This window comes from Camellia sinensis, unplaced genomic scaffold, assembly GCF_055761805.1.
Source record: "Camellia sinensis isolate YWXY unplaced genomic scaffold, ASM5576180v1 Unanchor3, whole genome shotgun sequence".
NCBI lineage: Eukaryota > Viridiplantae > Streptophyta > Magnoliopsida > Ericales > Theaceae > Camellia > Camellia sinensis.
This window is the reverse complement of record NW_028129178.1, coordinates 19,472,882-19,487,830: the sequence shown is the minus strand read 5'-3', so window position 1 is coordinate 19,487,830 and position 14,949 is coordinate 19,472,882. Positions and strand designations below refer to the sequence as shown.

General features: G+C 38.7%; 1 protein-coding gene and 1 long non-coding RNA gene across 2 annotated transcripts; both read right to left on the bottom strand.

Annotated features, from left to right (window-relative positions):
- Nucleotides 1–2,669: 2,669 nt before the first annotated feature.
- Nucleotides 2,670–3,907, bottom strand: LOC114319591 (uncharacterized). The gene is made up of 2 exons (XM_028266612.2): nt 3,567–3,907; nt 2,670–3,474 (listed from the first exon to the last, which is right to left on the bottom strand). Exons 1-2 carry the CDS (start codon nt 3,672–3,674, stop codon nt 2,857–2,859), a joined length of 726 nt encoding a protein of 241 aa, XP_028122413.2. The 5' UTR covers nt 3,675–3,907; the 3' UTR covers nt 2,670–2,856.
- Nucleotides 3,908–10,858: 6,951 nt separating this feature from the next.
- On the bottom strand, nt 10,859–13,961 carry LOC114319592 (uncharacterized). The gene is made up of 3 exons (XR_003649474.2): nt 13,822–13,961; nt 12,911–12,988; nt 10,859–11,096 (listed from the first exon to the last, which is right to left on the bottom strand). It is a non-coding gene; the product is annotated as an uncharacterized LOC114319592 (long non-coding RNA).
- Between the last annotated feature and the right edge of the window lie 988 nt (nt 13,962–14,949).

Sequence of the window (14,949 nt, the reverse complement as noted above, 5' to 3'; positions counted from 1 at the left end):
AGCAGTCAACCTTGGCTTTCCGGCATCAAACAACGAAGCGGAATATGAAGCGCTTCTGGCAGGCTTAAAATCAGCATCCTACATGAAGGCCACCGAGCTAATGGTTTACAGTGACTCACAGTTGGTGGTAAACCAAATTTCAGGTGACTACGAGGTAAAGGATGACAGGATAGCTAAGTACCAAGAGTTAGTCAGAAAAGAGATCAAGAAATTTGAAGCAGTACGAATAGAGCAAATCGACAGGGAAGAAAACAGCAGAGCGGACGAACTAGCGGACGAACTAGCAGACTTTGCTCCAATGACAGATACCTCCATCCCTTATCCATTGCTGATTGACTACCTACCAAAACCAAGCATTGAAGAACCCGAAGTAGAAGAGGTATGTTGTGCCGAACTGGGCCCTTCGTGGATGGATCCCATCATACTGTTCCTAAAAGACGGCGTCTTACCAGAAGAAAAGAAAGAGGCCAACAAAATAAGAGCAAAGTCACAGCGATTTTGGCTCTCCCCATCAATGGCCTTATACAAGAAGTCATTCACAAGACCTTACCTAAAGTGTGTCCACCCCAGCAAAATTGAAGCCTTCTTGTTCGAGATACACGAAGGCGTATGCGGAAGCCATCAAGGAGGAAGATCATTAACTTACAGAGTCATTTTGCAAAGATATTGGTGGCCTTACATGCAAGCAGATTCAGAGAAGTATGTCAAGAAGTGCGAGAAATGTCAGAAATTCGCACACCAAATACATCAGCTAGCCAGAGAACTCCTACCATTAACAAGCCCATGACCCTTTGCAATGTAGGGCTTGGACATAGTAAGACCACTTCCAACGGCACCCGGCAACAGAAAGTTCTTTCTTGCTGTAACAGACTACTTCACAAAGTGGGTAAAGGCAGAAACATTGGCATCAATAAAGGAGAAGGATGTGAAAAAATTCGTCTGGCAGAATATCATCACTCGGTTCGGCATACCAAAAGCTCTAATATCGGACAACGGCACTCAGTTCAATGGCAGAATCTTTGGAGGCTTTTGTGCAGAATACAAGATAGAATTCTACAACTCTACACCAACATACCCACAAGCAAATGGCCAAGCAGAAGCATCAAACAAAGTGGTCTTGGACGGATTGAAGAAAAGATTAGAGAAAGCAAAAGGCAAGTGGGCTGAGGAGCTTCTCCACGTTTTATGGGCTTACCGTACCACACCTCGGCAATCTACTGGCGAAACACCCTTTTCCTTGGCCTATGGCATGGAAGCAATAATCCCACTGGAAGTTGGCCTCCCCACAATTAGAAGTGAAAATTTTTACCCAAACTTAAATGGAAAAGCCATAGCATTGGAGCTCAATCTTGCGGAAGAAAGAAGAGAAAGAGCACAGGTTCACATTGCCTCGTACCAGCAAGAGTTGTCTAGAAAGTATAACAAAACAGTACATCCAAGACAATTCAAAATCGGAGATTGGGTACTACGCAAAGTGATGGGAAACACCTTGGTACCCGGAGATGGCAAGTTAGGGCCTAATTGGGAAGGACCTTACAAGGTGATTGGAATAGCAGGAAAAGGGGCATACCACTTGGAAGATAAAGACAGCAAAGCCATTCCCAAATCATGGAACACTGCCAATCTCAAACTATTTTAGTTTTAGCCTTTCAATACTTGTAATTTTTCTTTTTCTCAATAAAACAAGTAGTTTTCTTTTCAGCATAATTGTTTTATTCTGTAAAAGTTGTTTTAGAGAGCTAGGGGCAACAAAAACATAGTTGGCCGGAATAACCAACTTTGTTCTCTCCTAAGCCCAGGATAAGGATCCAGGCTACAGGAAGTTTGGCAGGAAAAACCAAACACTTTACTCTAGGTTGGCAGGAAAAACCAACTTAGAGGTTGGCTGGAAAAATCAACACCCCTCCTAAGCCCAAGATAAGGATCCAGACTGCAAGAAGTTTAGCAGGAAAAACCAAACACTTTACTCTAGGTTGGCAGGAAAAACCAACTTAGAGGTTGGCTGGAAAAACCAACACCCCTCCTAAGCCCAGGATAAGGATCCAGACTACAGGACGTTTGGTCACTATAACCAAACACTTCACTCCAGGTTGGCAGGAAAAACCAATACCCCTCCTAACCCAAGATAAGGATCCAGGCTGCAAGACGTTTGGCCAGAATAACCAAACACTTTACTCTAGGTTGGCAGGAAAAACCAACTTAGAGGTTGGCTGGAAAAACCAACACTTAGTACTCTTCAAACCGAAATAAGGATTCAGGCTGAAGAGTGGTTGGCTGGAAAAACCAACACTTAGTACTCTTCAACCGAAATAAAGATAAAGGCTGAAGAGTGGTTGGCTGGAAAAACCAACACTTAGTACTCTTCAACCGAGATAAGGACTCAGGCTAAAGAGTGATTGGTTGGAAAAACCAACACTTAGTACTCTTCAACTGAAATAAGGACTCAGGCTGAAGAGTGATTGGCGGGAAAAACCAACACTTAGTACTCTTCAACTGAGATAAAGATCAAAGATAAAGAGTGGTTGGCTGGAAAAAGGTTGGCAGGTATGGCCAATCAAATTGCAAAGTTAAGACCGAGATAAAGTATCTCGGCCGGAGAATGTTATACCTTACTCAAATTACAGTTAGAAAGTAAGTATACGCATGAAAGTAAACCAAGATAACAGTTAAAACGAAGAGAAGCTTTCATTGAAAATTCAAAACAAGTACAAAAGAAGGACCTCAGCCCGGTTACAGTTTTTTCTTTCCAACAGCAAAAAGAAGAAATTACAGAGATTAAGCAAAAAGGTCATCTAAATCAGTATCAAGAACAACGCGGTCTTCACCCAGGGGTAGCTCGGTAGTGGCAGGCACCTCTTAGTTAAGCTCAGTTGAAAGATCTGCATCAGCAGGCAAAGGCGGGATGGAGACCTCTGGAGTTGGGGAGGTAGACTGGCGACCGGGCTGAGTGTTGTCTTCTGGAGCTTCATCTTCATCCCCTTCCAGAAATTTTTGCTGAATGGCAGCAACATACTCCGCCATAGAGCTCGGTACAAAGTATGGAGGAGGATTGAAGACCTCGGTCTCTCGATCCTGACCAAGCTGTACCACGGCCGCCCTCCACCCGCATTTGAAGAACAGGTCCTTCGCAGCTTCACACTGCTTGATGTACAGGGCTTCGCCCTCTTTAAAACCGCGATCTTCCGCGTCCTCCAGCTTCTTCTCAAGCTTTGTTATTTCGGCACTCTTTTTTCCTTCAAGCTTGGCCAGCTCGCGCAAGTATTTATCTTTCATCACAGCAAGGGCCTTCTGTTTATCAGCATCAACCGAGGTAACTAGCCTAGTGAGCCGAGCTACCTCGGTCTCTAGCTCGGCCACCTTCTGTTGGGAAACTTTCAGCTCGACCGCCTTTTTATTTGCCTCGACCATGGCTTGCCTGGTAGTTTTTCGAAGTTCCAACACTCGCTTGTGAGCGATGTGGTTTTTCTGTATGGCCTGCAAAAGGATGGTAAGACACTTTTTCAATATAACCGAGCTGAAAGTTATAAAAAAATTCTTTGGAAAAAATAAGTAAAAGGGCAACTTACCAGCACCATTGATTTTGTGGATGAGTGAAGGGCCTTCAGCTCGGTTAGGTGGTCGTGGTGCCTCATGTCGGCTGGAAGACAAACACCTTTAGCCAGGTTGAATGCCATCAGGTGGTCTTTTTCTGCGACCACTGAGTCAGAATCCGTGATAGCACAGTTCTAAAAAGTGATCTTTGGAGCCCACTTGGAAGAGATAGCTCGGTCAGAGCGCTCCGGTTGTGGGCTCGGTGGAGGGCTTGGCGGAAGGATGGTATCTTATTCATCAACAAGGCGTGGCTCGGTCATGGAAGTCCAAGCACGTTTGTTTGGACGAGATGATGAGGGTTAATGGGATGGAAGGGCCACCACGGTCTCTTGAGTCTGACCGGCTGGTGGTACCTCGGGTTGGTTTGTTTCGGTCAGGAAGGCCCTCACAACTCGTTTCTTGGCCATTTCTTGTTCGGCGGTTAGTGGGATGAGATTGATTTGAGGTAAGGATGGGTCTGGTTCAGGAGAGGCTTCCAACAAGAAGTCAGTTACCTTGGTCTTTCGTTTGCCACTGTATCGGTAGGTCGGCTCAAAATTCAGTAGCTTGGTCCAACTCCGGTCTGGATATCGCAGCGCGGCGCGAAGAACATTCAAGTCGGGGTAGCTGTATTGGGACTTGAGAAAGTTCAAATCTGCATGAAGGAAGACAACAGTTAGTTTGGTTCAGTAAGTGAAAACCAAAGTATAAGAAAAGCATGCAATGAAGTTGAGGTAACCCTACCGGCTACACCCTTATTCCAATTTATTCTGTGGCCAGGAATCTGGGCTTGTTGGTCCTCAAAATTCCCAGATACCCAGAAGAAATCATCATCATCATTCACGTCTTTATCCGGGGTATCTTTTATTATTTTTTCACACCGGCGCCTTATTCGTAAATAGTAAACCCCAGCCATCTTCGGCCGAGCCTATAGAGTATTAATGGAAGAGCTCGGCTAGACCGAGATTAAGGCCAGCTCGACGGTTTAGCTCGGCAATACCGTTTATTATGCGATAAGAATTGGTGGAAAGTTGGGTAGGACAGAGCTTGGTTTGCCTAAAGAATTCACAAAGAATGGGCTGTACAGGGAATCGCAGACTGCACTCTACAATGGAAATAACGTTAAAAGGGACAAAGCCTTGTTTTCCCCAGGGGACGGTGTCTAGTTCGACCAGTGAAAGGTGGACATCATCCGGAATTTGGTAGTCCTTACGGAATTCGACTATGGCCCCTGGTGAGTTTACTAAGAACCTATATTTACCCATTGGTTATTAAATTATCAAATAATTAGCTGAAGGATTAGCTCGGTCAACAAAGGGCGCCTAGTAGCTCGGTAGAGCAATCAGAGGAGTGCCTGGCCAACCTAAGTCTGCAAAGTGGAAAAAGAAAGGTGTTAAGCACAGATCACTGGACCGTGCTAAAAGAAACAAAAAGCAAGGTAAATAACGACCTAGCTCGGCTATGTGAGATGTTATCCAGTCCTAGCTCGGTTTAAGCTAGAGGTATTAGCCCGGTTAAGCCTTCGGGGCAGCATTCTTAATTCGGTTTGAACAAAGGGAGCTGGCTTAGCCCCAAGTATTAGCTCGGTCGGTCATTTGAGGTATTTTAGCACAGTATTGCGCAAACCTAATGCGGCTCACTAGCTCGGCTAAATTAAGCAGACAGTACTAAGACTTGTTGAAACTACAAGAATAAAGTAAAGTTTTAGTCCGGTTATACAGTGATGCTAGGTTCGTACCTAATACGAACAACTTCCTAGTTCGGTTGAAATGTGATTTTGGATCAAATACATCGTTCTATAGGTGGTTCATAAGTGCAATGGTTCTATCAGTGTTTTTAAAGGCTCAAGGCGCACTAAGGCGCCGAAGGTCTCTTGGAGCCTAGGCGCAAGGCGCAAGGCGAGGCGCGGGCTTTATTGAAGTAAGGCGCACAGTATTCGTAAAAAATAGAAAAATTAATATAGACTAATCATTCATAGTAGTAAGACAATTTTTTAAAAAATAAAAAGTAATCAAGATTCAAGACAAAATATTGAATAATTCTCAAAGCCATGAAAGTGCATATTACATAACATTCCAATTTTCAAAGATCAAATAATCCACATTCAATAAAATAAAAACATAAACACTAAACATCTAAAACATAAATATCCAACAAATATTAATATATGTCTTCACTTAACACTTAAAAACATCAATATCAAAAGCAAGGGTAGGTTAGGTCGGTGTCAGTCAATCATCATCCTCAACATCAATGGCAAGCAAACTATCATCTTCTTCTCCATCAGTTGATTTGTATCCCTCAACATCTTCCTCCTCTGTGTCATCTGAGCCCGCTTCCTCTTCATCTATTAATTAATCAACCAATTTTCTATTTTTTTAATCACAACACATTAATCACAACACAATAAATTGATTAATTGATAAATTGATTAATCTTTATTAATTAATTAAATTCTTATTAAATTCTTATTAATCACATTAATCACAACACATACAACACATTAAATTCTTATTAATCACAACACATTAATCTTTTCTAATTAATTAATCAATTTTCTATTTTTTTAATTAACTTATGAATCAATTTATGAATTAATTAATGTTATGATTCAATGCATGTACTGTAATGAATGTATGAATTAATTAACTCATGAATCAATTTTCTATTTTTTTAATTAATGATCAATTAATTAATTTCAGTATAATGATGAATCAATTTTAATATAATCATAATGAATGTAATGTAATGTATCTATTTTTTTATTTATGTATGTATGAATTAATTTATTTATTTATGTAATAATCATGGGTTGAACCAGTGTTGAAAAAATATAAACTCAAATAATTGAAAAAAAAAAGAAAAGGAAAAAAAAAAAAAAGAAGAGAGGATCAGACACTGAACCTGCGAAGCCGAAGGAGAAAGAAGAAAAGGAAAAAAAAAAAAAAAAAAAAAAAATGAATTTCGAAGTCGAACGACGACCTGTCGAAGACGAAGAAGAAGGAGAAGGGGATCAGTGTCGAAGACGAAGAAGAAGGAGTCGAACCTGCTCAGCCGAAGTTGATCCAGTGTCGCAATCGAAGTCCAGCTCGTGTCGCAGCTCCTGTCGCAGCTCGTGTCGCAGTCGTAGCTCCAGCAGCTCGAAAGAGGAAGAGAGACGACTTCGATTAGGGTTAATCTGAGTCCTATTCGACTGATATGGTAATGAGTTCTGATCCTCTGTGATTTTCGTCCATTCGAAAGCTTCATCTGAGTCGAATCTGAGTCGTTCGATCTGATCTACAGATTAAACGCTCAGTCGCGCCTAGGCGAGGGCCTTGCGCCTCTCTCGCCTGGCTCAAGGCGCGGCTAAGGCGCTCGCCTGGCTCAAGCCGCCTCGCCTGGTACCTGTACAGGCGCAGATTGTGCGCCTCGACTCGCCTTGCGCCTAGGCGTGCGCCTAGGCGCGACTTTGACAGCACTGGGTTCTATTACGTAAGTTCTTTTCAGAAACAGGAAGCAAAAATGGTATGTGCTTTGAAAAACATGCAAATACGCATGTTGTGTGTTGCAAAACAGATGCGAAATCAACAAAAAGGAAACAGATCTGAGCAAACTTACCAGCTCAAAACGGAGGCAAGTTGATGAAGATCCAAGTTGCTGAGAAGAACTCGAGCTTTGCAAATAACAATGGTTGCAAAAATGGAGGCTCAAACAAGAGGGAAAAAGAGAGAAGGTGAATAGTGCAAAGAAATGATTCAAAAAGTAGGGTTTTTCCTTCGTGTAAAGCTTTTTTAGGCAGGACTGTTCAAATTACACGAAGTACGAAGACGGCATGACAGCTGCATTGGGCCAATGAGAGTGTGCCACGTGTCCGTTGGAATGAGAAGCGATTCAGTTACAAGGACTGAAGGGACGTTTTGACAAGACAGATTGGTAGCACGATGTGAATTTAGCTCGGTTGGAAGGCTAAAGATTTTTTAGCTCGGTTGGAAGGCTAAAGGTTTCTTTAGCTCGGCTGGTAAAAGATAATCCCTATCATGCTGCGCAGATGGAATTAAAGGGCAATTGAGAGGGTAATTTATATGTAAATTGGGCCGAACTAGGTAGTGGACCATTCTATGGGCCACGGTAAAAAGGGCCCAGGAGTTAGCCCGGTCATAGAAAGCCTCATAGTTAGCCCAGTCCCAGAGAGCATTGTAGTTAGCCCGGTCCCAAAAGGGCTTTGCGGTTAACTCGGTCACCACGGCTAGAGTGACAACAGTTAGCTCGGTCACACCTTTTGAGCCGAGGTATGTAGAAGCCTACCACAAGACCTTGCTATTAGTTAGCTCGATCCAAACTCATCATGGTTAGCACGGTTTCAAACAACCCAGCGGCGAGGTACATGCAGTGAAAGGAAGTACCGAGCTAGTTGAAGCTCGGTCTATTCTGCGGCTTTAGCATGGCCATGTTATCTCGGTCGTATTGACATCCGACCATGGTAAAACCATCTCACTTGGTTTAAGTAGTGAGGGAGGTATTGAAGGATAAGCATTATTTTTCTGGAAAGTGATTCCTAGGAGGACTCTGCATGGAGAAGTAAGAGTCCTACAAGGATTGTGCCACGTGGAACCTATAAAAGCTCACAACATAACTTATGGGGGAGGTAACACAACTTTGATTCTCGAATACACAGAGCTTTTGTCTATTTGTCTATTTTGCTGACTTAGGCATCGGAGAGGTATCCGGCACACACCCGTCGTCTAACTCACGTTTGTGTTTTCAAGGAGTAAAGCGACGTCGTACGGAGAAACGCAGACTTGATCAACAGGATTATACGAGAAGAATATTTCTTGCTCGTACAGTTTTTATAATCAATTGTAGATTTTCTTTTTCTTTTTTTCTTAATCTATATTCTTGTACAATTTTTCTTTTTAAATTGGTTCTTTTGTGATAGACACTTTGTAGTTTTTAAAATCCTCTTTGTTAACACAATCGCCTAGTTTATTTTGGTTCCAGAATATTATATTAGGGTTGTTTAATAATTGTTGGAAATTACTATATTCACTACAACAAAAAAAACCTTTGGTGACGAACTGATTTTGTTTTCAAATATCAAATTTTTGTCATCAAAGTGATCATTCACTGACTATTTGTTGTCGTAGAAAGTACTTGGTGACAAAAAATCATTTTGTCACCTATTCTTCATTTTTGGATATGAAAATTTTCGTCTCTAAATGTTGAATTTTTTGTCCTCTATAACATCGATTTCGTCACTATAATTAAATAATATTTTATTTTTAATTGTTTTGGCAACGAAAAGTTTCGTCACAGAATATTAAAATCGAGGTTTTCGTGATGAAATTTATCCTCACCAATGATATAAATTAAGGTGACAAAACAATTCGTCACTAAAATGAGCACAAAACAAAATTCTTCAATGACAAACAATTTTTCACCAAATATTTTAAGTTAGTGATGAAATATTCAACAAATGTGACGAAATTTTTGTTGAAACTATATCATTAATGACAATTATCCGTCAAGAAAAGTTGTTTGAAAATTAATAGCGATAGTTTTTTATTTCGTCGCTAATAATAATTAACATTTTTAAAAACAGGGATAATATTTTAAATTTTTTATTTTTTTCACTAAATATTCCTTGCACATTTTAATAACATGTTTAATAAAATATCTATTACAGATCAATACAAGAACTTGTTCATTTTCATAAACACCACAGTCGAAATGTGTCTCATAATATCCACAAAAATACAATATTAACTGCGTATTACAAAGCAGATCTCCTAATATCCACAAAAATATAATATCAAGTACAGATTACCAAACATGTCGCCTAAAATATACAAAAATATAAAACTTTACAACGCAACCAAAATACATGTAAGGTAATATTAACAAAAATACAAAATGAGCAAGCTCCTGCTCTCCAGATTACCAAACACGTCCATCTCTAATCTCCAATCGGCAACAAAACAAAACTATTAAAAAAAAAAGACAATTACTATCTTATCAATAAAATACACAATTTAACATTTTTCGAAAAGTGCATTTTTCGACTTAGTTTTTAAACCGGGAGTTTCGTGCTAGTTCAATAAGCTTTCACAACTTACATTGGTCCCTCCCGAGATGTTTAGGGTGTTTCCCGGACCTTCTCATAGCTGTTTCACGATTTTGGCCCCCAATGGGCTATTTTCAAGCCTAAGTGTTGGACAAAATATATTTTTTGACTTAGTTTTCAAGCCAGGAATCCCGTACTAGTTCTATAAGTTTTCATAACTTACATTGGTCCCTCCCTAGGTGTTTGGGGTGTTCCCCGAGCCTTCTCGTGGCTGTTTCACAATTTTGGCCTCGGATGGCCTATTCTCAAGCCCAAGTGTCGGAAAAGTGCATTTCTCTACTTAGGGTTGGTTTGGGATGTTCTAAAAAAGTGCACTTTTTAACTTATTGACTTATATGGGTTGGGTTTGGATTGGGTTTGATGTGATGTGTTAGAGAGGTGATGTGATTTAAATAAGATGATGTGACTTAAATAGGATAGTGACTTTTTGACTTTTTGTATTATTTAGGACATGCCAAACCAAGCCTTAGTTTTCAAACAGGGAGTACCATACTAGTTCCGTAAGTTTCCACAACTTACATCGGTCCCTCCCGAGGTGTTCAGGGCGTTCCCCGGACTTTCTCGTGGTTGTTTTACGATTTTAGAGCCCGATGGCATATTTTCAAACTTACGTGCTGGAAATGTGCATTTTTCTATTTAGTTTGCAAACTAGGAATCCTGTGCTAGTTTCGTAAGTTTCCACAAATTACATTGGTCTCTCCTGATGTGTTTGAGGTGTTCCCCGGACCTTCTCATGGCTATTTTACGATTCCCCTCCCCCCCCTCCCCCGATGGTTTATTTTCAAGCCTAAGTGTTGGCAATGTACGTTTTTTTACTTAGTTTTCAAATCGGGAATCTAATACTAATTCCTTTAGTTTTCACAAGTGACATTGGTCCCTCCCGAGATATTCGGGATGTTCCCGTGGCCTTCTTGCGTCTTACACAAGTACTTTCAGAAGAGTCCATGCAACATAGGATGCAAGTATGTTCATGTAACACCTCAGTATGGAAAATCCTGAAATCTTTCCATTGAGCTAGTTTAGAGTTTAGTTTTAGTAACCACATGTACCTTATGACACTCTTACACCCTTCGATAAGGAGTGAAAAACAGACCAAACATGTACAATAACACAAGGATGAACAGAAGCTGCCAGTTGCATTATATATACTTCATAGTAGCTTTCATACATTTAATTTACACAGCTAACATCAGAATCAAAATCAGAATAATAATGATGAGCACACATACTTGCATGGAAAATTTCCAAAATCAGGCATACATACATTTGCATATTGGTACTTAATTATGGTTTCGATTCCTCTCTGAACCACTCCGCAAATTCGACAAACATAACCAAGATCATCTTTCAACACAAAAGTACGGTCACACTCATCTTGCTCTTCTTTTACATGTTCATCAGGTGGAGGACTGTCAGTGGTATCCTAAAAGACGGAATAAAGTAGAAATTAACATAGCAAGTTTGAAAATAGGAGAAAACTTTATCAGTCAATGAAAATATGAATCTAACAATACATGGCTCCACAATAAGGGTTTCATAATTCACTTCTGAATGTTCCAAGGTACAACATATTATGACAAAATTCACCAAAATTCATTCAAATTAATAAAGAAGTATCTTCACCAAAATTAATAAAGTTTTTATGTTTGTCATACAACATATTATGACAAGCAGTAGAGATTAAGGCCCCATTTGGGATGGTGGTTTCTTGGTTAAAATAGTCAAAAAGCCAAACACCCAATCAAAAAGCCAAAAAGCCAACTAAAATAGTCACTTCCCAAACGAGCACCAAGTATCCTTCATTTAGGATCTACAGTTATCTGCTGCATTCAAAGCTTAAATCCTATGATAGCTTCTGTTGAAACCACGAAATGGGTAAGCTTACATATCTGGCCATACTATCGATGATTTAGGCCTCAAATAGATGAGTTCGGATTTGTGAATCCCAAAGGATCCTTGTTTCATGCTGTGGTGACTCCAGTTTGAGACAGCTGTTGAACTAAGAGCAGTCACTTGTGCAAGTGTTTAATCAAATAAGCATATGTATGGTGCATACATTGCAAAACAAAAGATTGTATTTTAAATATCATGGACCCAATATCTACCACTTCTTGTGATATTTATGCAAAATTTTGATATGGTGCCATTTTTCATATATGCAATTAGTCTAAGACATTGTTTGACCCAATGCAAATTGAGAATCAAGGGCATTTACGACAGCTCCCATCTTATATATATATATAATAAATAAACAGAAAATAACCATCTTAATTTTGTTTTTATTTCCTCCAAATAGGCACCATCTGGTAGTCAAAGTTGTGTGTAGTGGAATACTAGGGTGGTCTTGTTTTGCAGAATGCATTCCTCAAGACCAAAGCCTTAATTGGAAACTGGCGGGAGAAATTCACTAGAGACTATAGTGAAACAGTTCCCCTTGCCACTTTCCATACCAAGAAACGTCCACAAAAAAAAAAAAAAAAAAAAAAGTTGCGATGCAAACCACCATGTGCACATTGAGATGAGCCAAAAAAAAGAAGAAAAACAAAAGCTCCCTTCCAAATAACTCAAATCTCCCATAAAACTTACAAAAGAATATTAGGACTTCCTCAACCTCCAAAACCAAAATGTATATATATACACAAATAAATAAAAGTAATATGCAATTATTCTTTCCACTAAGTTCAACAAGTAATCCTCAAAACAACTAAAGGGCACCGTTATCAAAGCCTGTCTATATCTGTTGCTCACAGAACCCATATGCCAATATCCCATCATATCAAGAGATACAATCAAAGACTAAAATCACATTACCAATAGTTTCCTGATGAGAGTCACAACATTTTTTTTTTTGTCTTAATGACTTAATTGATCAAAGTTTTTTTTTTTTTTTTTTTTTTGAAACAACAAAAAATTTATTGATGATAATCATGAAGGGTACAAGATACATGAATCAATAAATGAATGGGGTGCGAAAAACATCACAATTAATCCAAAGAGACAGAGAGTGTCTCTGCCAAAACAACCAAAACAAAAAATAAAGAAGAGGAAATAAAGAAAAGAGAGTAAGGGAAGAGGGATGGGGGTAACCCATGTGGGTTGCTTCTTTTATTGTTTCAATTATTATATACATATATATATATATATATATATTGGAATAGGTAGAACTTTCTAGATATTTGATAACAAACAACGTAACAAAAAAAACATACGGAAATATAAAAGCTAAAATAATCATACCCAGTGTAGTAATTCTTAGGTAGATAAACATCCTTTATCGGACCAAATCGTTCAAATGGGATTCGAAGATCTTCTGGCCTGTAAGGAAGCAAGTAGAATCATTAGATTTCCTCTTCTTTTTTTTATATATTTTTTTTATTAAGAATGTAAGAGAATAATAACATTTAAAACAATCATATAATGACAAGCTCGAGGTTTAAACTGATACTTTTTACATATTTAGAAGAAAAACTCACCTACCAAAAAAAGCAAAAGGAAATAACAATTTGGGTACATGGGTCTACAGCTCCACTTGCCATGTGGCTCGACCACATCACCACTACATCACCTTCTCCATGTTCTCTAACCACGTGTGAGCCTTGAGAGGTGAAACATGGATCAATAGGCATAAGGCTCTTTGACCCTGCCCCGTTGCCAATTCCTACATAAGGTTCCCATGTCAACCTACCCATCCCCTACACCCACAACCGCAAATCCCATTAAGTTCATAAAGATTGTGAAGACTGAAAAAATGAACTCCAGTGCCGTGGATCATATTGACATTAGATTGAACCCATACAAATTGGGACAAAAAAGTTTTTGCTAAACCCACTATAAATTCATGAGAAAACGTAATAATGAAATGCTAAACAACAAAGAATCAAATACTTGAGGTAGCCCCTGTAACTATTGGTGAATCTATACAATTCCTATTTGGTTGTTCACATCCAGCCAACATTTTTCTCATTCATCAAATGCCCAAAATTGCTAAACGATTTTACTCATCAAACCATCCCAAAATTTAAATGCAAACTTACAAACCACAAATCAACACACTAAAGTAATAATTATATAAATATGGATATATATATATACATAGATCAAGGGATTGAATGATGATAAAAAAAAAAAATAGAGAGAGAGAGAGAGACCTGGCGTCGAGGGAGATGTTGCGAACGAGGAGACCAGAAGGGACAGGGGAGCGTCGGTCTCTACGAGACCTGGATTCGCGAGGGTCGTCGTATCGCTTGCTAAGCCTTGGGTTGTAGCTTCAGCTTCGGCTTCTGTACCTCGCCATTGCTGTGCTAATCTTCTCTTCTCTTCTCTTCTTCTTCTTCTTCTTCTCTCTCTCCCTCTGAATTGAAAACCCTAGTTGGATCGTGAAAAACCCTAACCCTAGAAATTATTGGTGCGTGGATAAAGAGAGTTCCACCGAGGAGGGTCTAGAAACAACGATCCTTGAAAATAATTATTATATATATATATATATACATCTATCTATCTATACATATATTAAAATTTTATTTTAACTTCATCTTAATATTGTATAATATAAAATAATATAATTTTTCTCATCACAAATATACATTTCGTTTGGTGGTATACATCATAAGTATTCACAACCCTCTTATAATAACAATAACAAGTTTGGTGGTATACATCATAAGTATTCACAACCCTCTTATAATAACAATAACAAGTAATTACGGATGAAACATAATTTAATCAATTAGATCCAAAATGAATGAAATTTTATAATCTAAAATAAATTTTTGAATGAGATTAGATTACAAAATATTTTAGATGGACTCAAGATGGTCCCTACTATTTATATAATTAAAAATGACTAAACAGTTAAGTAAGATTTACATACATAAATCCAAATTACAATGTCATAGGTCTTAAAATCCAAAACTTCAACACCAAAATTCTGCTATAAACTAAAATGAACGTTGTTCTATCCATCAATTTTGGAAAATAAATACACATCATTTAAATTTTGAAATCTTTTTTTTTTGGTCATTACAAGAGTAAAGAGAGAACAATATGCTTGCTTAGAGATGCGATGTCGAAGGCAGTATTAAATGATAAGAAGGGGCGACGATAGCAAGAAGTAGCAAGGGTAGATAGGAGGAAGGAGTTATTGTGTGTGTTTGTGTGTGTGTTTTGAGAGAGAGAGAGAGGGGGGGGGAAAACAACTAGATAAAAGGTGGAAAAAATTAGTGAAAACAGCTAGATAAAAAGGTGAGAAAAAATTAGTAGCCTATTTTATTTTTCAT

Excerpts from the sequence above, each read along its gene's own strand:
- LOC114319591 (XM_028266612.2), bottom strand. The coding sequence starts at position 3,674 with ATGGCATTCAACCTGGCTAAAGGTGTTTGTCTTCCAGCCGACATGAGG. Across the intron at positions 3,475-3,566 it reads CCACAAAATCAATGGTGCTG|GCCATACAGAAAAACCACAT; the intron begins GTAAGTTGCCCT and ends ATCCTTTTGCAG.